Source organism: Pteronotus mesoamericanus, unplaced genomic scaffold, assembly GCF_021234165.1.
Source record: "Pteronotus mesoamericanus isolate MK-2021 breed Mesoamerican mustached bat unplaced genomic scaffold, CSHL_Meso_final contig_42, whole genome shotgun sequence".
NCBI classification, from domain to species: Eukaryota; Metazoa; Chordata; class Mammalia; order Chiroptera; family Mormoopidae; genus Pteronotus; species Pteronotus mesoamericanus.
In genome coordinates, this window is record NW_026555157.1 from 14,632,158 (window position 1) to 14,656,210 (window position 24,053).

At 34.7% G+C, this 24,053-nt stretch overlaps 1 protein-coding gene across 12 annotated transcripts in view; it reads right to left on the reverse strand.

The window, feature by feature from the left end:
- ABI3BP (ABI family member 3 binding protein) overlaps positions 1 to 24,053 on the reverse strand; it is a 245,748-nt gene that overhangs the window by 61,131 nt on the left and 160,564 nt on the right. For 11 of the 12 annotated variants that reach the window (XM_054577379.1, XM_054577381.1, XM_054577377.1 and 8 more), the window contains 13 exons: positions 23,248 to 23,307; positions 22,351 to 22,434; positions 21,032 to 21,091; positions 20,168 to 20,251; positions 19,425 to 19,484; positions 18,580 to 18,663; positions 17,176 to 17,232; positions 12,555 to 12,629; positions 11,621 to 11,677; positions 10,874 to 10,948; positions 10,384 to 10,431; positions 7,210 to 7,284; positions 3,129 to 3,203 (listed from right to left, as the gene is read on the reverse strand). In XM_054577379.1, the coding sequence (XP_054433354.1) occupies positions 3,129 to 3,203; positions 7,210 to 7,284; positions 10,384 to 10,431; positions 10,874 to 10,948; positions 11,621 to 11,677; positions 12,555 to 12,629; positions 17,176 to 17,232; positions 18,580 to 18,663; positions 19,425 to 19,484; positions 20,168 to 20,251; positions 21,032 to 21,091; positions 22,351 to 22,434; positions 23,248 to 23,307 (894 nt within the window). The remainder of the gene's footprint in view (positions 1 to 3,128; positions 3,204 to 7,209; positions 7,285 to 10,383; positions 10,432 to 10,873; positions 10,949 to 11,620; positions 11,678 to 12,554; positions 12,630 to 17,175; positions 17,233 to 18,579; positions 18,664 to 19,424; positions 19,485 to 20,167; positions 20,252 to 21,031; positions 21,092 to 22,350; positions 22,435 to 23,247; positions 23,308 to 24,053) is intronic. The other variant, XM_054577380.1, reaches the window with a different exon arrangement.

Sequence of the window (24,053 nt, forward strand, 5' to 3'; positions counted from 1 at the left end):
TCAATTATATTAACCAACTTATCATGTATATTAATGAGACAATAATGAAATTACATATCTTTTTGAATAAAGGGCACCACTCTAAAGAAAAGTTTAACTAACACAAGACAATTATGAGTGAAAATGTCTAATATGGACGAATGAAAATGAATGTGTATGGCTACTTTTCCTGATGAGAGAATCAATGTGTTATTTCCTGATAAAGATGGTAAAATATGAAGTCTGCAATAAAGTTTGCCCCTTCAAAAAGTCTACAAAGAGACTGATTCTTTAGCAAAGTAATACATGTAGACTACACACCCTTTTCACCTGCAGTACCCTATTCCTTTATTCTAACCTTGTACCCGTAGGTCCAATCTGAGAGGAAGCTGGTCTCCCGCCCTTCTGCAGGCCAGTTCCCAAGCTTAACCTGGGCTCTTGGACCACCCTTCCCCTCATCTCTTCTGGGCCTTTTACTTTCCATTATTTCTATTATCTTATAATTTTCTCCATTAGCCCACATTTCCATTTATCCATAAGTTTCTTCCCCACCACCTATAAAACAGCTCAAATGCCCCAATATCTTTTTTTTTTTTAATCATTCCCTTGACATGGCTTACTTTTTCACACCCTCTCTTGCCCTAGTTCCTTTAATCACAAATCTCTATCTGTCTCTCAATTGTATCTTCTCCATCCACTGTGGTCGGCCTACCACTTCACTGACCTTCTATAGCCACGGGTCCACAATTCCTTACTCATAGTTCTAAAGTCCAAAACGCTCTGAAACTGAAAGTTTCTTAAAATCTCATTTGATAGCCAAACCTGACTAAAACTGTTCTATTAACATATATGTAATTTACCTCTATTTTGGGGGGAATAACCTACAGAAGCCAGTAAACAAGGTCTTGGGTTCATTAGGAAGCAAATCTGAGCCTAGACACAAACCAGACACTGTTTGAACACAACAGGTTGTTTAAACACTTGTATGAAACACAGTAGCAGCTGCCTTATGATTATTCTTACAGGCTTCACACCCCTGGAGCAACAGGGAGCCCCTGATGAATACAGATCATAGTGGAACCAATACCAGATTTCAAGACAGAATTCTAACTGAACTGTTGGAACTGGGGAGTCAATAGCATGAGCTCAGTGGAGGCTCCCGGGAGAGTGTTTGTGCTGTTGCTCTTCTGCTTGCACTTATAGGTTAGAATTCCGGTGGAAACTAAGGTTGATGGAATTATGGCTAATATTAAACATCTAAAAAGAAAAGTTTAAATATTAGATACAGTGGTTTAACGAGATTAAGTAACATCAAGATCAATAGTATTTCTCTAATGGAAAAAAAAAAAGGGCAAATCACTCCAATCTACTGCTGTTATCTGTGATAACTCAATTTCTGTTACATTTTTTTTTTCACAATTGAAAAATAAGATCTCTTGCAAATAAGAAGATCAATATTTTTTTTATTGCCATTTATAATATTGGCTGTTGGTTTAGTGAAACAAATTAAAATTCTAGGCTTCAGGGCAGAGGTGACTCTCCGTACCCTACCACCACCTGCAGCAACCTGACAATTCCACAGCAGTAGCAGCACTTCCCACCACCCCCCAATCTGGAAAACACTATAGCAAGTGAATTCAGACTTGCTTCCAAAATGCTATCATTTCACCCTGTCCGGGTGGCTCTGCTGGTTGGAGTGTTGTTCTCTATACCAAAAAGGTTGTGGGTTTGATCACCGGTTGGTGCACATACATACCATACTTTGCCATGTATAATGCACAGCCACATTTTTGGCCCAAACTTTCAGGAAAAAATCTTTTAATTTTTTAATTCAATTATTTATTTATTTATATTTAGAAACAAAACTGATGATTATATTCCAGAGTATTATTTTTGTATTACAGATATTGTTACTGTTTTCTAGAGTTATACTTTTAATGCATAAGCATAAGTAAAAGAATTAAAATCATTTATATAGATAGGAATTAATGCTATCCATGTATAATGCACATCCTTATTTTTCCCTGAAAAATTTGGGCACAAAAGTGCACATTGTACACGGCAAAATACGGTAGGTTGCAGTTTTGATCCCTGGTTGGGGCACATACAGGAGGCAACTGATCAAGGTTTCTATCTTACTTCCAAGTTTCTCTCTCTCTCTCTCTCTCTTTCTCTCCCTGCCCTTTCCTCTACCTCTAAAAATCTAAAAAAACTTATGCTTGGGTGAGGATTTCAAAAAATGCTATCATTTCAAGCTACAGATTAGAAATATTTTGGGTTCTGGGAATGTTTTATGGGCTTCTAGGAACACTAGGAATTTATAGTAATTGGACCTTTAAAAAGAAAGAGGAAAAATATTGATAGTATTTTTCAGATACTCTAGTTAAAAATGTGCTCAGTTTTGTGTATTATAGAACTGTTTGGCTAACAACGTCTTAGGGTCACTTGAAGACTGAGAACATTGGTGGCAAGATGCAGAAAAGGTCTTCTCTTCGTAGTCCCCACTGCCACTCCCACATATATGGGATTATTCTGTCCCATAGTGGACAAAAGGCCTTCTCAGATAATAAGCAAGATATATATCTACATATAGATATATAGATATTTGTAGCTAAAGAAATCATTTTTTGTGAAGCTAATTTCTTACTTCTTAACGCAAGCTATTGTTGCATGAACTGGTAAAACAGCATTTGACAGGAAAAACAGACAAACCCTCAATGCCAAATAGTATAAAATCTCTAAGCCTAAGAAAATGGTTAAACATCTTTCCTCTGTTTGTAAAAACACCATTTTATCATTTTTGTGGAAAAACCCTGAATTCTCTATTTTATTTTGGTGAAACATTGGAGCATAGCAGAGTTAGCATTGATAGGTCATTTTTTATAGGTCATAAGATAGGGGAACTTTAGTTCTAAAAGAAACATTCTATTCTTGGCCTGAGTCTCTGCCTTTCAATTGTATCAGTAGCTCACTATGTGAGCACTTAGATAACTCTGTAACACCTTTGAAATGATCACACCCTATATGATACAACATGGTGTCTAAACAGAAGTGAAACATTGACCTCACATCCATCAGCTCTCATGATTCACTGCAGCAGAGTGTGACAGTAGAATGCATTTGACTCAAAAAAGAAATAAAACATTTACCAGGTGGAGTATATGACACTTCTGGCTTTGGTGACATTTTTGGCTTTGAAGTAACATGCTGGAGCACCTTAACAGCTGCAAGAGAGAACTCAGGTAATCAGTCATTTTGTGTCTGCATCTCCTGGTCATGCTTAACACAGATTTCACAAAGTGTAAGCCTAACCACTGATTTTTTAAAAAAAGGGTATAAACTGGAAGGTAAGCAGAAAAATAAACCTTAGGCTCTAAAAATAGATCGGTGAGATTTCCAGATAGTTTCAGAAAAATTAAATCTGAGAAATACAATATTTGACTAAGCATAAGGGTAGGATGGGGAATCTTCGTATCAGAAGAGATTACCAGTTAAATTAATACGAGAACACTTTTCTTGTCCGGATGTTTGCTTGAATTCTCCTGAAATTACTCCCTATACTCCCATGTCTTTCTTTGAAGATGAGTTCAGTGAGTCAGAGTAGAAGCTCATGAAGCATGGATGAGAGATGCTTCATGTGGATGTGGATGTGGATGATCTTCAAGTCAGATCAGGCCACAGCAGGAAGCGGGGGAGCATGGAATGGAATGGAGTGGGCGGGCTGGCTTCCTGCTCTCGCTGCAGTTCTTAGGCCCCAAATACACCTTTAAATGAACATCTTGGCAAACTAAAATTGTGTTTCTGCAACTGGTCCTTTGGAGTAACAGGTGCTAATGGCATACCAGGTAAAAAAAGATCTAATTTATTTAGATCTCATTTAACAATATCAAAAATGCTTTCACCTTATCAAAATGCTGGGAGGAAGGAATTATCAGCTTCATTTTAAAGGTTTGGGTTGGTGACTATCCACCTGAGGTTACACAGATGCTAAGAACCAGAGGTAAGACTTAAACTGAAGCTGAGGTTCAGACGTTATCACTAGATCCAAACACTTGGGTGCTCTCTATCCAAACAGGTCACATTTTAACTTGCTTCTCATTTTTTTGGAAGAAATAATAAACTTGTCTTATCTTAAAGGGTGGATATGAGAATTAAATGTAAAATGTCAAAATGCTGTGAAAACTGTAACTTTTTTTCACTTTTAGAAAATCTTTACAAAGTTGACTTTGAAGGATCTGAGAACATTCTACTTTTCACTTTGCTCCTACAAAAACTAGGAGAACCCACAGTATGAATAATTATAAGATTTCTAGGTATGAAATTAATAATAGGATTGTTAAGGATTACCCGCAGACACAGAAATCTAAAAATCAAAACTTTATTTAAGGACAAAATATTCTTGATGATTTGTTCCTAATTTTTTATCCCATATTGCCTTCAATGGCAAATATAGATTTAAATTTTGCCTTGTAATTTATAAACATAGTTTAATTATACATAAGAAGAAAGGTGACATGCCCAATTATAGAATTTCATCCTGAAAAAAATGATAGATGAATATCTATCATTTTTCACTATCTATCATGTTTCACTTTAAGGTGCATACGCTCTTTTCAGATGAGAGCCTTATAGCCCAAAAAATAATAAATTTGCATTTGGTATTGTACATATGAATAGAACATCATCCCACCCAAAGAGCTTTTTGAAGTTCATAAAGAGCTAGTCAAGGGTTAGAGGGGAAGTACTAGGATTTGAATATCTGCCATTGAAATACTTAGTAATACATATGTGTAATACATACACAAGCATTCTTGAAAGACTACAAAAACCCAGGACATTAGTGGGACCTGTTCAGTAAGATCATATTCTCTTGTGTAAGAGAGATCCTAATTTCATTCACTTTTAAGAGGAATAATTAGAGTGTATTTTGTTCTTCATGATCAATTTTCCAAATTGTTCCCTTGCGTTAAGTAACACTGACAAAGCCAGAAGTATTTGGGTTGCAGCTATTTTCCATAGGAGACGCCGATGGGCTGGGAGTTAGCTAACTGAGCTGAGAGAGAATGTGGAGGCTCTCTTGCTTGCTTGGCAGCCAGTCAAGGGTTTCAGATTTAGAGAGTGGAGTGCAGTGAGCATACTAATCTATCCATTCTGGAGCTGAATATCTTGTGGAGAAAGGTTGGCTAAAGGTCTAAATCAAATCTGAAACTTTAAATATAGTATAATAATGGAAATTTAGAGTAAGCTACTGATTTATTATTCTGTATTTTTATATGTAGAGAGTACAGCTCCAAAAGAAAATTATGAATGTCTTCCTTGTTATTTCATATCTCCTTTACTTTTTAAAATTTTACTAACCAGGAATTTATATTTCCAGTGTCTTAACTCCCAGCACTTATTTTTCATCTCTACTCTTATTTTTCCAACATTCATTAAGCTTTCATGCTTTCTTATTTATTTCCATTTCTCCTTTTTCTGCTACTTTTGTTCTATGCTTTATGTTCAGATAAAAAGTTGAAAGCATCTTCATATGATTTTATCTGTTGATTTACTTTTTAAAGTTAGATTTTAGTTACCTATCTACAAATTTAATATACTTGCTTTGGTTTTTTTATTCCTATTCTATTCATTAGTCATTAATCATTTTTCTCAGTATTTCTTATATATTGTTTCACATGTATTTATTTATTTTAAATGTCTCATTCTATTAGGGGAGTACCCTCATATACTTATGTATCACACCCATATTTTTTTCATAACAATATTTGAGTAATTAAATAATACACATTTTAAAGTATATTAAGCACCTTTAAAATCATTAGCTAGATGTGGAACATACAACTGTCTTTTAAGGAAGTACCCTTTAAACAAACAAACAAAAAATAACAGGTCAAATTTCTCTCTGAATCAGACACTAAAGATCATGCCCAAATATTTAGTTTTTTCTTTAAAAAGGGATACTGAGATATGATTTGAAAATTTGTAGTGGGAATTCAGAACCACTAACTGCTAACATTTTCCTTTCCCCAGACCATTAGTGATAGCAAAGGTTCCTTTCCTAATAAATTGGTAGGTGCACCTCATATACCTTTTGGAAGCAGACCATGTATAAATGATGAATTTAAATTTAGGTGATTGGCATAGACTGTAACTTCCCTGACCACAAAGGGTTCAGTTTTGTTTCATATTTCTAGTCTAGTGCATAGCCTGGCACCTAGTCAGAAAGCAATAAATATTTGTTGAATGACTAACTGATTAAATAATTAGTTAAGCAATCACTTAAGCATCAAGGGTGATACAATTTGAAATTAGGAGAGGAGAGGGACAGGAGATCAGTTGATTGATGACAACAGACTAAGCATGCCTGGGTGGATGCTCAGAGTGAGCACCAATGCTAGAATGCCCCACACCTAGTAACAAATGAACTGCAGAGGCTGCATGAGGGAGAGGTAAAAATCAGATATAAAACGCTGAGAACCTGCCACAGATGTAAATTGAAAGGCTAAACAACAATAGACTTTCTTTGAGGAATGTCAAGTTTATGATAGGCTAAAATGGAGATTGGTAGAGGCAGTTGGAGAAATTAGACAAGAGCTTGGTGAAGAAGTTAGGGTCAGAATTAATCATTCATATGAGAGCTTCTTCAACAGAATAAAAATAAGGTTATAATGAATCCTGTTTGGGCCCTTTACAGCAAAACAATATCATGTAATTGTTATGTTATAGGATAGGCTATATACATATATAATATATATAGCAGAGGACATATATGTTATGCATATATAGAGAAGAGGATATATATGCAATCTTCATGACATTATATGTAATATATAAAATAGCGAATATATCTATATCTATATCTATATCTATAAAATCTTCATGACATTTGTGTTAAATACAATCTACTGAAGGGTAAAATAAAATTTAGGTGATTGGACCATGGAAGGGCTAGGGATTTTCGAGCTGGGAGAGGCAAAGACATTCCATTCTACTCTTTTAAGAAATTCCTTTCTTCTCCATCCTCTTGCTCAAAATAATGTAACAATAGGGAAGTTTTCTGGAATAAGCTATTCCAATAACATACTTTTCAGTTTAAAAATAAATGTAAATATTTATTAGGTTGCAAAGATGACTTGTTTCATGAGGGTTAAAACCCAACTCGCTAAAATTCAACAGAATAACTTCAATAACATCAAACTTTTCAGGCCAGAATATAAAATATGTATTTACCTTGCTGTGTCTGTGGGACTCTTGGATGTGGAGATGTTTTTGGTTTGGGAGGGATGAGCGGTATTTGCTTGGAAGCTAAAAAAAAAGGATATAAAATTTGGATCTCTAGAGCTCTTCAAGAGTTACAGTATTTAATAGCCTCTAGGTTCTCAGAGATGTTTATCAAGTGCCTGGTGACTTAAATACAGAGCAATTAATGCAATTAAAGCTTCCAAAGAGCTACAAAGTATAGGAAAATAATTTCTTGTTATAACAGAAAACAAAACAAGAAGGCACATTAAATAATATTCAAGATATTCAGCTGGCAAAGGAAACTGTTGAAATTCCAGAAACATCTACTTCAAATACCTTTTAAACAAGTTAAAATAAATTTTATAACAACAGATATTCATCCTTAATATTTAATACAAGTTCACCCCCTTTTATCAGATTATTCCAGTATAATACATGTTTTGATTATGAATAGATACAATGGCTTCTAAAAAAAAGTTAGCATGTCACATTCCAAATATTACCTAGAAAATGAATATATTTCAATAGTAAGTGCTGATGGAAATAATTAACCTTATTAAACAAAGTAAATTTATTGATCATACTGAAGAAGAGAAATTGAATAGACATTAAAAGGATAGATTACTGAAGAAAGTTATTCCTTTGCTGGGCAATTCCCAAAGGAGTTCTAGGACATTCAGGATAAAAACCAATCATTTTTTCACCAAGGAAATTGAAAGTATATCTTGCTAGAGAAAAGAATTATCAAATGTAAGGCTGTAGTTTGTGGAAACACCTTACTTGGTTGGATTAAAATGTATTTGGGATAAGAGAGTTAAGAAGAAACAAAATGTTTTCCAAGGTCATGAAGTTTCAGGCACCTTAAGAAAAGATTGCTGAAAACAAGTGTGATTAGATACTAGAAGTTGTTTCTAAAGAGTCTGCAGAGACTTCCTCTTGATACTAAATCAAAATACATAAGGCGCGCAGTGGTTTCAGTGGGATCTTCTCACCTGTAAAAGAGAGGAACGCAAAGATATTTTGGAGGTTACAGTGGTTTAGGAAACTGGAACCTGGAGCTGGAGACGGCCCTTTGCTAATCACTGGGTGACAGATGCAGGGTTTCCATCAAAAGTTACAGAATTTGTCTCTGCCTCCCCAAATGTATTTGAAAAAATAAATTTAAATTAAATTAAAAAAAAAAGTTACAGAATTTTTAAAGAGCCCTTCTGGTTCTAAAATTCTCTGATTCTAGAGTTTCTTTCAGTCTTAGGATTCCCTGACTCCCAACTACTTGCTGAGGTTCCTACTGACAGGCTATTTACATCCCCCAGGGTATAGGAGAGAGAGTTTGTAGGTCAGGGCATATCAGGAGGCAAGTCCACCAAAACGATTCAGAAAGAAAGAAAAATCACTAATAGCATTCACAATTAAACATTTCAATAATATTCACTATTATAGCTATTAAAAACAATAAACATTGAAAAGTTAGAGATAACTGACACAGATTCAGTTAATGCAGTCAATGCAAAATTTTGGTAATAAACTGTAGAGTTTAATAGGCAATATTTAATTAGATATTTCTGAGGACAATCAGTAAAATTAATACCTCTATCTCCTGTGGAAATACAGCCATATAAAAAAGTTTAATGGCAATCAAAACACAAATTTGGGCTTATTTGTAGTAAACTCTGATTTCAAGAGAGCCTATAGGCATTGAAAGGACTTTTCTTTATAAGAAGCAGCACCTTTAGTTATCCACGTTGGTGACTTGTTTTCCTTCATTTCTAAATCCACTATCAAGTAAACCTTTTATGATTTGCCCAAGAAACTGGTTTTATTTCAGTTTCTCCTATTTTGCATTCAGTGAAATGGCCAAACCACTGCAGGAAGAAGTGGAAAGAAGTAAATGACCTGAATAATGACAAGGTTACTATGATCAGTTACACCTTTTCATGTGGATTCCACAGAGAAACCTGTTTCTGTTAACCTCAGACACAAATTAGGTATCTTAAAATACTATTTACATGACCATAGAATTTGTAAAACTAGTCAAGATGATAAAGTATTTAAGCTTCTATTTAAATGGAATATAAATGTTCTTCCCCAGAAACATTACTACTTCCTAGGTTAAACACTTGCCCAGCAGCTGAGAGGTGTTTTTCAGTTGTGTCCTGAAGAATATTCACAACACTGCCACGTGGTGGCCTGCAAAGGATGGAGAGAAGCGGGGCAGCGGCGACTGCGCGCTGAGTGGTTAAGGTAGGGCTTCTGATGTCAAGCAGTGCTCATGTCATCTTTCCGTTCTTATATTTTGCACACTCTCACCTTCTACAAGAAATACAAAATGATGCATTTGCCCGGCCCGGTTTGAGGCTCACTTGGGCTGGGTAGGATTATAGTTTGGGAAGGCAGAATTGATGCTCCTAACAGTCACTGAAGGAGAATAACCAAGGTGACCGTGATCCTTCACACACGTTGAGTACAGATGATAGATATGATGGTAACAGGTAGATATTTTTTTAAAAGAAAGAAAATTGCAAGTCTGCAGCAAAATAGCATTCCTCCTTCTTCATAATGCATTTAGTTTAAAAAATGTTTAGAGATGCCAGGTTACAAAAATACTTTTAATGTAAGCAATGTCCTTACTTTTTAAATCTTCACACTAGTACCTCCTCAACAATGCTAGAAAGACATATTCAGTAGCAATTGTAAAGGAAAAAACAAAGTAATAAAAAAGTGTTATAGCATAAACCAATTCAAGAAGCATTGAATTCCACTTAAATAAGGAAAAAACATCAAACATGTAAACGAACGTGATGGAATGAGTGTTAATGGAACGTATGTTGTCAAGGTAGAAAGTATGAATGGGTCATTATACAAAAAATATTATCTGAAATATTCAATACAACATCAAGCTGGCAGAATACACAGTGTTAGGAAAAAAGATGCTTTAGATTGGAGAGTTTTGCTGACTTAAGTAGAGAAAGGGTCCAAGTCTACATACAAAACTGAATGGAAGAGGAGACTTATTGGACAATGGTTATGAATAGAAGAACCTAGAAAGTAAATTAACTGCTATGACAAAAAATGATGGTGCAGCATGACTTCACAATGAGAGAGAACCCGAGGTTCTCAGATAATGGTGACAATGAGGACAAAAGCGCTGTGGCATGTCATTACCTAATGTGGTCTCAGGTGGCTCAGACACATTTGTAATAGATTCCACAACTGTATCAAAGCAAAGGAGAAAAATTTAAAATATTGTAAGATGTTAAGCTACAGTCAAGTATTTTTTTCTTTAATATCAACACATCTTATTCTCTTCAGACTTTGCAGGACAATGAATTTAGAGAAGAAAAAAGAGAACCAAGAGTAGAAATTCTATCCTATAAAAGTAACCCTCCAACTAATATTTATGTTTTAACTTTCATTAACTGCTTATAAATTATTATGCCTCAATATTTAGGTACCACAGAGAAACTGAAATGTATTTCTGTATTCAGAGAGTAAATTATCATGTTAAGAATCCAAGAATTTGGGAAACTATAGTTCTTCAGATCTACTCAATTGTAGACCAAGTACCACAGCTTGAATGTTCCTGTTCCATGGACATAATATTCACTAATAAAAGTTTGTTGAATTAAAAGAATCAAAGCATGAAAACCTTTACCACGTTCAGTCTTTAGTTCTTCTGGCCTGAGTGGTGCTTTGGCAGTGGGATATACATAATCTGTTTCTGTTGATGCTAGGGAGGAAACAGGGAATGCCTGGTTAGTGGTGGGTAGCGCCATAACACTCTGTAAGGGAACACTGTTTAATTTGAAAACAAAGATTAGTTATCTCAAGTAGATACATTCATGAGAATAACATTTAAGTGGTCGATGAAGATGACTGCAATTTAAGATGACAGAAATGAAAGCAGGAAATAAAAGAAATGTGTTGTGTGGGAAAATACACACACACACACATATGAGAGCTGGTAGGGTCTACGGCACTTTCTACCTGGAGTAAAGCAAGTTGTTTCACTTCCTGACATTTTTTAAAAAGCATTTTAGTGAAAAAAAGACATAGTGTGAGTCCTTGGAGAACATGGGGATGAATACTACAAATGACATTAAAATGAAGAATAGCTTGTGCATAGTCATGTTGAAAGAGTGATCAGAACATAAAAATATTAAAATTTCATTCAGACTGAGAAGAAACTAAATAAGGAAATGGTGAGACTTGCATAGCAACACAGCAGACACTTGCACAATGTGCTGAATATAATATTTGAGTCTCAAGATTCACTGGATGAGCACAGGCAAGATATGAGGAGCCATGAAATGTCACAAAGCATGAGGGCATTCAAAGAGGACTTCCACAATGAGATGGAAAAAGCACATATACCTGACTTCCCATTAGGAAACATTTTTACCTAGAGCTTCCTCTGATGACCCGGTGCTAAATGTAACAGATTCCTGGACTTCAGAAACTAGAAAACAAACAAAAAAACAAACAAACCCCAAACACATGATGATACAAGTGATCAAGGATGGGTTGTTGTAAGCATTGAATGAACGAAGATTAAGTATTTAGAAAAATGCACTGTTCCTATAACTGCTCTATACTAACCAATATGATAATATTAACACTAAAAGAAGCTCTAATAACTGAATTGAATTCACAATTTTCTAAGTATTGTAGGTTACCAATAACAATCATATCTTGTACTGTCAACATGAATCCCAAAGTGCCATTAGTTAATTAAAGATGCATGAAGGAGATGAAAATCCTATGCTACAAAAAATTAAGATCCAATCTTTCAAAATAAATGTTAGGGTGTAGCAACAGCATTGCTAAGAATAATTAAAAATTTTTGTTTTCAATTTGAAAGGCCAATATGCTCAGGTTCATACTGTATAAGGTAAAGTTTTTTCATCTTTACAAAAGGGAGAACTTTATCCTTCCTTAGTGGTCACAATTCAACTAGCATTCTTCTCACACGGCAGAGCACAAACTGAGCTTACTACTAAACAGCACCACAAATTCATAACTGTTAGTGAAAAGTAAGGATAAAGAATAAAATCGGTTCTTCTAAGTGGTTTTTTTGACTAACCACATACATAATTATTATCTAAAATGAAACAGAGCAAAAAGTAGAATGATGTTTTTCTATACTGTTGAGTAACAATATAAATATAATACATTACTAATTTAACACCAATAAGCAATCATAGACCATTGTGCAATATGTAAACAGAGTTGTTAAACGTGTATTTTTTTGTGTTTTTTATATTTGGAAATACAACACCTGGAGTTTGTCCTTTGAAGATCACAGTGTACCCAGACAGATAAAACAATCTATTTACCAGGTTGACTTTGTGTCATTTCTAGGCTTGGTGGTGTCACTGGTCTCAAAATAAGAGTTTGCAGTTCAGTGGGAGCTGAAAGAAGAGGGTCTAAGTTGTCAATTATGTATAATTTATTTCATAGGTTTAGACAAATGTAGCAATGAATTGAAATATATAGACTTTCAAAACAGCAGGATGATGGAGAGTGCCATGCAGAGTATGCATTATTTAAAGCAGAAATTGGCAAACTATGGCCCTTCCTCTGCTTAACCTGTGAGCTAAGAATGTTTTCTACATTGCTAAATCATGGGAAAATATTTAAAAGAGTAAACTTCATAATGTAAAAATGGTATGAAATTAAAACTTTTATTAGAACAAAAATACATCCACAAACTAAGATAATTCAAGGCATATTTACATATCATTTACATATTGGCTTTGATTGACTTCAGGCTACAATCGCAGAAGTGAGTAGTTGTGACAGACTGACTGGCCTATAAAGTCTAAAATAATCACTATCTAATTCTTCTTGTAAAAAATCTTGCTGACTCCTGATCTTAAGCATCCTCCCAGAAAAAGCAAGGGTCTATTTGAAAAAGTTAGGTTCTTATTGATTATTGCATCTGAATCTAAATTCTCACAGGGTATTTTAAGAGCTCACAGCTGATTTTCTGACAGTACCATTAACAAAATGCTCAGTACCATCTAGAAATGTTTTGTTATGTTTTCCTGTTTGACTACCCTCTTGTGTACCCTCAATAGTGGTCAAGATTTTGTGTTTTACTTTTGCTGTTCCCACATTTCCATCTACTAATTCAAATCCTAAAGTTATTTCAAAGTCCAACTATTTTCTAAAAGCCCATATAGATCTTTGACTCCTTTAAATATTTTCTCTATTTTTACCAGTCAATTAAATAAGCTGCTTTTGTATAAGCAAATTGTCTTGTATCTAAGAAAAACTCGAGAACAGATTTTTTTCCACAACTATATTACCGTCTGTTCAAAAGGCAAAACATACCCTTACTTTTGATCTCCATCTCTGTTTAGCACCTCACCCCACCCCACTCAATGGCTAATATAGTGCTGGGAACCCAGGGGGCAAGGAAATGTTTGTTCGCATAAACTAAATAAGCAGCATTTTAAAAAGAGAAATGAATGAAAGTAATAACAAGTGAATTGAGTAAGATACGCCTTTTGTCAGAGACAATCCTTATGCAGGGCACATGATGAATTTGGCTACCACATATATCTCCCCAACCATGAGCCTTCTGGTCAACCATGTAGTTGTAGACATGCTAATCGCTATTTTTGCCCTTCTCTTAGAAGGCACAGATGGGAGAAGTACAAGTTAGCACATCATTGTCACTCCTGGGGCCCAAATGCAATGGGCTAGAAGGACTCTTTAAACCAGAAACCATATGTTTCAACCGAGAAGCTTTGGGAAGATTCAAGTTTGGGAGGAGGATGGGTTTTTTTTTCTTCATTGCTTTGAAATTAAAGAAAGAAAATCTTGGGTTACCTATAGTGTTTGTGGGTCCAGAAGCCACCAACAGCATTGTACTTTGACCTATGTTTTCTAAAACAATAGATTTTCTTGAGCTTATTTCCAAAGTTTGAAAAATTTTACTATACTAATATAATTTGTTCCATATCTTCACTGGGGGTCCTTTAGAGACCAAAATAATACATAAAATTTATTGATTTATTAAAGGAATACATATTAACATGCATAATTAGATACTCAGAGAGATTCCTACTTACTAAAGATTAAGAACAATTGCTAAATTGTGGTGGAGAATAAGGGATAACCAAATTAATCAATGGCTGAGGAGCCTGTAACATATTTATTAGGATTGGCACTTCTGGGAAGCAACTTTGTTTTGATAACTTATTACAATGAGGAATCCTTATTTCTTAAAACAGGAAGAGAGTAATGAGAATATGACACAGATCTTATAGAAAGTAAAGTTGTACAGAGAAAGTTCATTATACTTAATTGGCATTGTTTTATAAATGTAAATACTAAACAGAAGGAGAGCAATTTGAACTTCAGACTCTTCACTGAATCATGTAATAAAATGTTAAAGGGGTTTCATGCCAGATAGATTTCCTCAACTGGACCTAAGGATATATGTTAAAAACAATAGGTAACAACACTTGAGTTAAAATCCTGAGTACTTATATGCTGAAGTGTGAAATAGAATGACAACAGCAGTCTAAGAAACCAAGAGCAACTCCGGCCATAGCAGCCATGGAGTGACTTTTAATGGGCAAGGAAGTACCTAATGAGGCCATAAAAATTATTACCTAATGTTCCTCGAGCTTCAGAATTATGAATAACAAGTTCAAAGCCTGTAGTAGGAACTAACCAAAAACAGCAACATGAAAATGAGAAAGTTTAAACACACATACAGAGTCTTAATTTTTCTTTCAAAACATTAGCTTCGAATGACAAACAATTTTTAAAAATTTTTTAATTGGTCCTGACTGGTGTGGCTCAGTCGTTTGGGCATTGTGCCACAAACCAAAAGGTCACTGATTCTATTCCCAGTCAGGGCACTAGCCTGAGTTGCAAGCCAGGTCTCTGGTTGGGGACGTGCAAGGGGAAACCAATCAATGTTTCTCTCTCTCTCTCTCTCTTTCCCTTCACATATCTTTCAAAATAAATAAGATCTTAAAAAAAAACTTTTGAATTGACAGGAAGTAAATAGTTTCTTTTGAAGATTTGGTAAACTGAAGCTAGGAATAATTCATTGCAGAAGGTAGTCACAACCTTTGAACTCTGTTAAGCATTTTATTATGGTCAACATGAGGTTTTCTGCAGTGTTTGATTTTCTGACTCTAATAAGAAAGGTTGCTTTAGAAAATCTGTTTGGGATGTGGATGATGGGATCATTGTGATGTTTTAGGAGCTGAAGGAAGAAATGTTGGTTTACTCTAGTGACGGTGGTTTTGGAAATAAGCTCTTGGTCTTCTAAAATATGCTATTTTTTTCTCAACATTTTAGGTATATAATTTTTAAGATTGTAATGTTTTCTTCTATTGCATTAATTTTTTTTATCACTAAAGTTTCTTGAGAGATAAAACACACAAGATTAAGTCAAAGAGGGAAGATCCTTGTATATCTCTAACCTCAAAGAAAGGTAAGTACTATAGCCAAACTAGGTTGTGTGGTCTTAGATTCACACCAAGAAATTTAAATAGACCAAGGAATCCATGGCACTATACTAACTGTTATATTTATATTTAGGTGGTCTACAGAAGATTGAGACATTACCCACTGAATTTGAAACTCAGCTTTAAAAGTGAACCCTCACTAGACAAAAGTACATGACAAAAATTCAAATAGCACAGACATTCTGATATAGGCTCAGGCATAGCTTTTAAAAATAGGTAACTTATTTTAAGAGTCTGCAATACTCTTAAGAGGAAAAATTAAGTTGAAAGACAGCAGATGATGACAAGACAGTCCTTTGAAGTTGATGACAATGTGATTATGATGATGATAGAATGGGCTGACAATAAGCATAAAAAATTAATGAGAAACACGGAATATCATTATCTAATCTTGTTTCTGGAGCGTTAGTTCTAATAGTGATAAGTTCAAGGACTGTAGGCATAATTGGCCAAAAAGAATAAAATAATCCAAAGATATTTTAAAAATTCACTTGATGACTAATTTTAGAAGTCAATTTTTAATCTTCAGAACTCAGAGAAAAGAGACACTTGTTCTTTGTAGATTGACCAAATGGTCAAATACTCATTAATCCCATAAGATAGACATAGCATTGCACACAGCTAAAAACTATGGTTAACAAGTTCTCGTACATGCCTCTTCTTAATATGGAAGACTCTGCTGGACAAACTTTTTTACACATTTGTGTAATATATACTTTTCTAACTCTACTGAAATAAAGCATTCATCAGTCTACTTGCCCTCTGTACAAATTAAAATAAATGCCTATTATTTTTGCCTAGAGTTTAAATAATCATGGTATAACCATGAGTTTATATGTTTGGAAACATAAGAATCAATGCTCATCAAAATTTCAAAGTGGTCCTTGATTCAAGAAAAGCTAAGAAACATTTTAATACCCTGTTAGAAAAGGAAAAAGAGTCAGCTTACTCTATCATATATGCCTATCACTTGAACTTTCAAGTCTTAGCACATTTAAAATTTTGACAATTAGCTAGAAACATTATTCATTGAAATAATACATCTACCAATATAACCACACAGATCCTAATACAACATAATAACATAAAAAGTAATATGAACAAAGAAATATAGTATTTCCACAATTGACAAGACATAAGCATTGGAAGTAAGGAATGGATGGAAATTAATGCTTGAAATGAAGCTTAAACTAATTAATGCTGTTTAAACAAATGCACATGATCATATGACACAATGTTGAGAAGACACATGGCAGTGATATCCTGAAATTAGTTTATGCACAGTTCTCTTAAATTCAACAGATAACTTGACATAGAGTTTAGTATAATTTGAAGATAGAGACTGTAATGGATTAACAACAGAGGATGTTGAGATAGTTTTAAGATGCAAGAGAACCTGTACCTACAATGTTATGGCAATGAGTAGGAAAAGCACTGTTTGAAGGACACATATTCTCATTACCTATGACTTCTGGAACTTCAGTTCTAGGAGTACCAGGCTCAAGATCTGTAATACGAACTAAATCAAAGGCAATGAAATAAACACTTGTGAAAGTCAGCAAATTAAATCTTACAAGTATAATATTGCTTCAAGAGGTGTACAGCAGTTTTTAATTTTTTTCTGAAATTAAACACTTGTTATTTTAAAGGTTATTTAAAAGTCAGGTAAATGTTCTGTTATAAACAGTAACAGCCTACACAAATCTGGTAAGTACTTCAATAAAGCTAAAATGATCCTTCTGTCTAAGCACCTATTTCCAACTGTTGTAGAAGACGGCTCTTGGAAATTTATTTAAATGTTTTACTAAACATATGCTTAGGTAACTATTCTGGCAATAGTTGATTTATCTGTGGAAGCTTTAAGAAAATAACATGTATAAATAATTATAGACATAATAAATAGTGTTTATGTGTGAAAGAAGGCATAGCAAAGTAAACCATGTTCATCTTGTTGAGAACTCATATTTGAAAGTAGGCTGAAACCTTAGTTAAGGCAAGGCACTCAACAAATGAGGATAAGGAACATTCACTCAGTGTGTATTGCCCAGTAGAACGCCTCTATAATTACAAAAATGTGGTATCCTATAAAGGTGGGAGAGACCACCGATGCTTCTAAGGTCAGATCCAAACATTGGAATCACATTCAAGGATTTTTCTTTAACTACTATTCTTAGGGATCCTTCCAAACATAGCACTATTATAACCACATAGAAGCAGGACCCCCTTTTTCCAGAAGTCTGTGCCTTCTAGTTGGTCTCCATATCCCCTTTCTTTCAGACTCTGTTCATTTTCATGATTTTAAGACCCAAATTCTTTCCAACTCCTTATTCCTGCCCTTCACAAACTTCTCTCTCTCTAAGCTCATAGATGTTTATGGCCCCTGAAAACATCAAGCTAGATTTTGACTGCCTTGATTTAATCTCTGAATGTTCCATATTGAGGCAGGTTTTGACTTTGACTATACCATAGACTGCAAAGTAAAAATGAACTGCCTGCTTTTGTGATACCCTCACAGTGGCTGTAGGGGGATGGAAGGCACTCAGCGTTTGTTTCTGGAATTAAAAATGCTTTATTCTAATTAAGTTATTTTGTCTTTAATAAAAGAATATAATGAAATAAGAAAAAATAAGTAAAATACCTATTAAATGAGAAGATCTTTATGCAGAAAGTACACGGAATTCAGTGTAACGCAGGTCTCCCCCAACCATGATTCCCTTTGCTAACTTAACAATGGGAGCAGGAGCAGCTGATCTTGTGCCCTTACCCACAGAGGACTCACATGGGCTATCACTCCCACCATGGACCCCAAACCCAAATTCCCAAAAGCTGTTAGGACTCAGAACCTTAATCAGAAACCCACATTTACCCAGTTTGGTTTGAGGTGCCTCAGTAGTTGGTGTGGTTTTAGGTTTGGGACGTGGACGACGGGTCCGTTTTGGTGGTTTAGGAGCTGAAGAAAGAAACCTTCAGTTACTACAGAGTCTGTAGTTTAGAAGCTATGCAGAGCATGATCCATGGCTCCAGATTTTCTAAAACTCATTAGATTTCCTTACATTTTAGGAAATTGTCTTTTTAACTGTTTAATTTGAAACTTTTACCCCCAAATATGTCTTTTTTACAATAGAAAATTCATTAGAAATGAATCATAAATAAAATTAAGTTACTAATTCAAGAAGTGAAAAATCATTTGTAGGACTCTTCTGCTGAATACAAAGGGTAATAATCACTGGTAAAATATTATGGTGGTATGGTGATACCCACATACAGACTTTGACAGTTAACTAAATAAGACCACATAATTAACTCAAATGTCAATCAAAGAACAACAATCACATAATTAAAAGAAAGTAGACTTTTAGAAACACAAAGAAACTCCTGGACACAGTCATAGTTGTTAGAGTCAAGAGAATTGCTTTTTAAACCAAGCTTTCAGAAAACATTAGTTAAAAAACACACAAAATGACATTTCAGATGGTTATATGTATAACAGATGACTTGAGTTAAGTTCATGCATGGCTCTCTTGAAGATAAAGGATAACTTGTTTTAAGAATTAGATCATCAATGCTTTTATGATGAAGAATATAATGGAGTGACAACAAAGGATGGTGATGTAGCCTTAGGAAGCAAAAGAACTTGTAGCTACAAGGCTGATGGAATGAGTCTGACGGTGAGAAGGAAAGGACTGACTGAGGACTACAATGTGTTATTACCTTGTGTTGGCACCCAAGTCTCAGTCCTGAATGTAACAGGTTCAAAGTCTGCAGTAGAAACTGACCAAAAGTATTTAAAATAAACCAAACTGTTTTAAAGAAAATGCAAATATTTACCTGAAAATGAATCTTAGTTGTATAGTTCTTAGTTGAACTATAGAGCAACTTTGAAAAACTATTGAACTAGACAAGAATAAATATTTTCTAAAATGTAGCCATACCTATGTTAGGTATTTATTGCCTTATTCCTCTTTCTTTGATCATCTAATTCTAACTAATAGTCCAAAGTGGGATGTGTGGGTTTGCTAAGAACTTATCTTTGGAAAGACTCTGAGACCTCAGCATGGTGAATTGAATAGGGTATTCATCTATTCTAAGCTAAGAAAGAGCATGTCGTCATGCGCAAAGAAGAGCTTGCTGTCTACTAGACCAAATTTTAACTGGCCCATCAGATTGCAACCATGAAAGTCCATGGACTGATCTAGACCCAGAAAAGCTTTGACTACCACCTTGAAGTTAGGCATCCTCTATACTAGTATCGTGTTAGGCTTCTTCTTCTGGTTAATCTCTATTTTTACCTCCTTTTTCTGATTTTATTCCTCACCATCTTTCTACTCATCCATGTGCTATAGTGATTTCAAGTCTCCATTCTTTCTTAATCTACCTTTCTCTGCTCCAAATGTTACTCTTGAGACCCTGCTGGGTTAGGCTACTGGGACTCTAAACCAGGAACATATGTTTACCTGGTTTGGATTCAGATGCTTCAGAACGTGGTGTGGTTTTTGGTCTGGGACATGGACGGCCTGTGCGTTGTGATGGTTTGGAAGCTGAAGGAAGAAATTCTTGGGTTACTACATAATTACATTATCTATGGTTCTAGAAGGTATTGGAGGTCAAAACATGATTCTATAGGTTTTCCATGCTAGATATTTGCCTGTTTCATTTGAGATTTCTCTCACATATACTTCTTTTATATACTCTTTTATCATAGGAGATTCTTTGGGGGAAAAAATACTTTTAAATTAAATAAATAAATGCTATTAATTATAATCAAAGTCTCATAGGACAGCTTGATTGGGTAACAAAAAAGTTAAAAACTGTTGCTAAATTTTAGTGGATAATGAAGCTCACACTAAATCTGAGATTTATAATTTAATCTTCCAACTTTGGGTGCATTTTCTACATGACTATTAAAATAAGAACAACAAATAGTATGCAAATAGAAAAAAGATAGAAATGTAGATATGCAGTAATGAATCTTCTTGGCCCTATGATGGCTGTTAATGGCTTTATCTTATGGGATCAGAGATAGAGAGCCATAATATGTTTTAAAACTAGTTTTTCTACAAATACTGCTTAAACAAAACACAGAATGTTATGACAGAACTTCAAATAGGTTGCATGGCAAATAAATGTCTTAATATGGTTCATGCATGACTGGTTCTATTAAAAACAACAGGTAATTTGTTTTACAATTTTTTGTAATTTTAAGAATAGTATAAATGAATGACCACAAAAGATGACACTATTCTCACATGAAGCAAGATGAAACTCTGGATTTTACAATAATGAGAATAAGACTTGTTGAAAACACATGGTATCATTACCTAATGGTGTTCCTGGGGCCTGTGGTCTAAGAGTGACAGGTTCAAGGACTGCAGCAGGAGCTGACCAAAAAATACAGTAATCCAAAGAGATTTTAAAATACATGAAAAAATAAAACATTCACATCCAAACAATCTTGTATACAATCCGTCTATAGAAAAAAAAAAAAGAAAAAATAACTGAGAAAAAGAGTAGGTGTTCATTCTTTGACAATTTAGCCAAATTATATTCACAGTTTTAGGATTAGCTTTTTGAACTAATTTAGTATCTTAAGGAAGTCAGCATTAAATTCTCCTAGGTTTTAACTCATAGATTCTGACTGGTATGAAAAACTCTAAGTTTATTTTCAAATCTAGACATAGAAAAGAATCTGTCTATTTAGGAAATCTGATCAATCTCTACTTCTATGGCAACTGAACATGGATACTTAACTATGTTTAAGTCAACATAGATAAGTAGACTTTATAAATTTGAAATAGATATAAAAATTAATCATTGAAGTGGACTACGTTGATCTTGCCAGGAACAAACCATAGCATGTAAGAGAGCAGAATAAAGATAGTCACTTAGTCTGTAGTACTCAGAAGAACCTAAGTCTGGTCTATGCCCACAAAAAGGAGAGAGAGAGCTGATGTCTCTGAATCAAATCTAAGGTTGTTCAGGTACTCAAAATCTTCTTTCAACTCTGTAGATGGACCCTTCCAAATGTAGCACCATCAACATCCATGTTTTGATTATCTAGAAGTAAGACAGTCTGTAATAGACTGGACTGCTTTTACTCAACTCCTACCCAACCCACATGTCTACTCCTTCTCTTGGTTCACTTTTCTCTCTATTCATTCATATCCCATAGTGGGTCCAGGTCCAAGGTCCAAGTCCAATCCACCCTGACCTTTTCCTTTGCAAGATCAACATTTAAAATGTGTATTATCATGCAAACATGTACTCAACTTCAGTGTTTTAGAAATAAAAGAGGTTTCCTACAGCTGACATGTCACCCATGGTTGCCAATATTGATCCAGGAATATTTATTTACTCAACTAAATATTGGCTCTGCTAAAAAAGTTTTAAGATTTTGATGAAATTTGACAGCAAGAAATAGACTACATATGCGTATCAAAGAAGATTCTCAATAGAAATAATAAGGTATTCTGGCACCCATGATATCTTGCACAGTCTTATTCTCTGTGACACATGGGAAGAGGGGATATTACTGACTATGCCTCATGACCTTTTGCTTAGAGAACATAATCTTGGCACTGCTTTGGGTCCTCAATAGGCTACTAGGGCTCACTGTTAAACCAAGGAATCACACAGTTACCCAGTTTGGTCTGAGGTACTTGAGGGCTTGGTGTGCTTTTAGGTCTGAGACGTGGACGATGGGGCCTTTTTGATGCTTTGGTAGCTGAAGAAAGAAAAGTATTGTGTTACTCTGGGTCTTATGCCTCTTGATACTAAGGAGAGGTTTTTGCAAAACTTGTTAGATTTCCTAAAGTTCTAGGAAATTGTCTGTAGTTGAAAATGTTTACTCATTTCACGCCAATGTGTTTTCTTTTATCATCGAGGATACTTTGGGGGCCAAACACTCATTCAAGTCCTGAAGGTTAGCACTTGTAATCAGATACTTAGAGAGTTTACTCAATGGAAACCAAATGATTGAGAAGGAGAGAGCTCAACTCTGATGCAAGGGAGGAGGAAGTTACGGTCATACTAAGGAAGAGGCTTGTAATTTAAATTTTCAAATTTGGGTAATTCCTTATTTGTAAAATTAGTAATAAAACACATTAGTACTTCAAACACAAAGAAACAACATACCATGTAGATAGCTTTTTAAAAAAATCTAGAAACAGATTTGCAAAGGAAAATAAGAGTAGCTGTTATTTAAAATCAGCTTAGATAAGAAATAGATCCCAATTTATTTTAAACTCAGTTTTAACACAGAACACTATTCAAGGAAGCACAAGATGATATGACAATTTCAAATGCAGTACAAGACAGGTAAATGTTTTTGACTAAGCTCATGCCTGCTCTCATAAAAACAATAGGAAACTTGTTTTTAAGAGGCTGCTCTATTCTTCAGGTGAAGGAAGTGATTGAATGGCAATGGAGGATGATGATGGCTGTTGCATAAAGAAGAAAAAGCCACATTATGTGGATGGAGACTGAATGGAGTACATGACGAGTGGCAAAAACCTTGGTGAAAGCACAGGGTCATTACCTAACGTTGTTCCAGAGGTCTCAGTTGTAAAAATAACAGGTTCAAGGTCTGTAACAGGAACTGAAGGAAAAAAAGAGTTTTTTTAAAAATGAATCTTGCCATTGTACTATCACCTCAAGAGTAATTTGAATAAAAATTCTGGATGAAAGTATTTATGGACTTAATTGTGTCTCCCTAAAATTCACATGAAACCTTAACTCCCAATGTGACTGTATTTGGAGATGGGGCCTTTAAGGAGACAGTTAAAGCTAAATGAGGTGTTAAGGGTATATGGCCCTAACCCAATAGAACTGATGTCCTTATAAGAAGGGACCCTTGTACACATAAAAAAGACCATGTGAGGATGGCGGCCATTGGCAAGCCAATGAGAGAGGCTTTGGTAGAAATTAAGCCACCTGACACCTTCACCTTCAAGACTTCAACTTTAAGCCTATAGAGTTGTAAGAAGTAGACTTCTGTTATTTAAGCCACCCAGTCTGTAGTATTTTTCTATGACTTCTCTAGCAAACTAATACAAAAGGAAATTAATTGTTTTGTCTAGATTTGGACAAACTGTAGTTATGGACTTCTTCATCTCATGAGTAGTCATTACTTTTGGTCATGTTTAGTGCCCATCCACTGTCAGTATGGGGAAAACTTAATTCAGTGTGGAAATAAGAGATTTCTCACACCCATAAGAACAATATAAGCCTCCTTCAACTTCCCGCGGTGCAATCCAAATGCATAATCACCAACAAAAGTACTTTGACTTGACAGAAGAAGCAGGATCTCTTCCCTTTCTGGTTGTCTCTACACAAATTCTATTT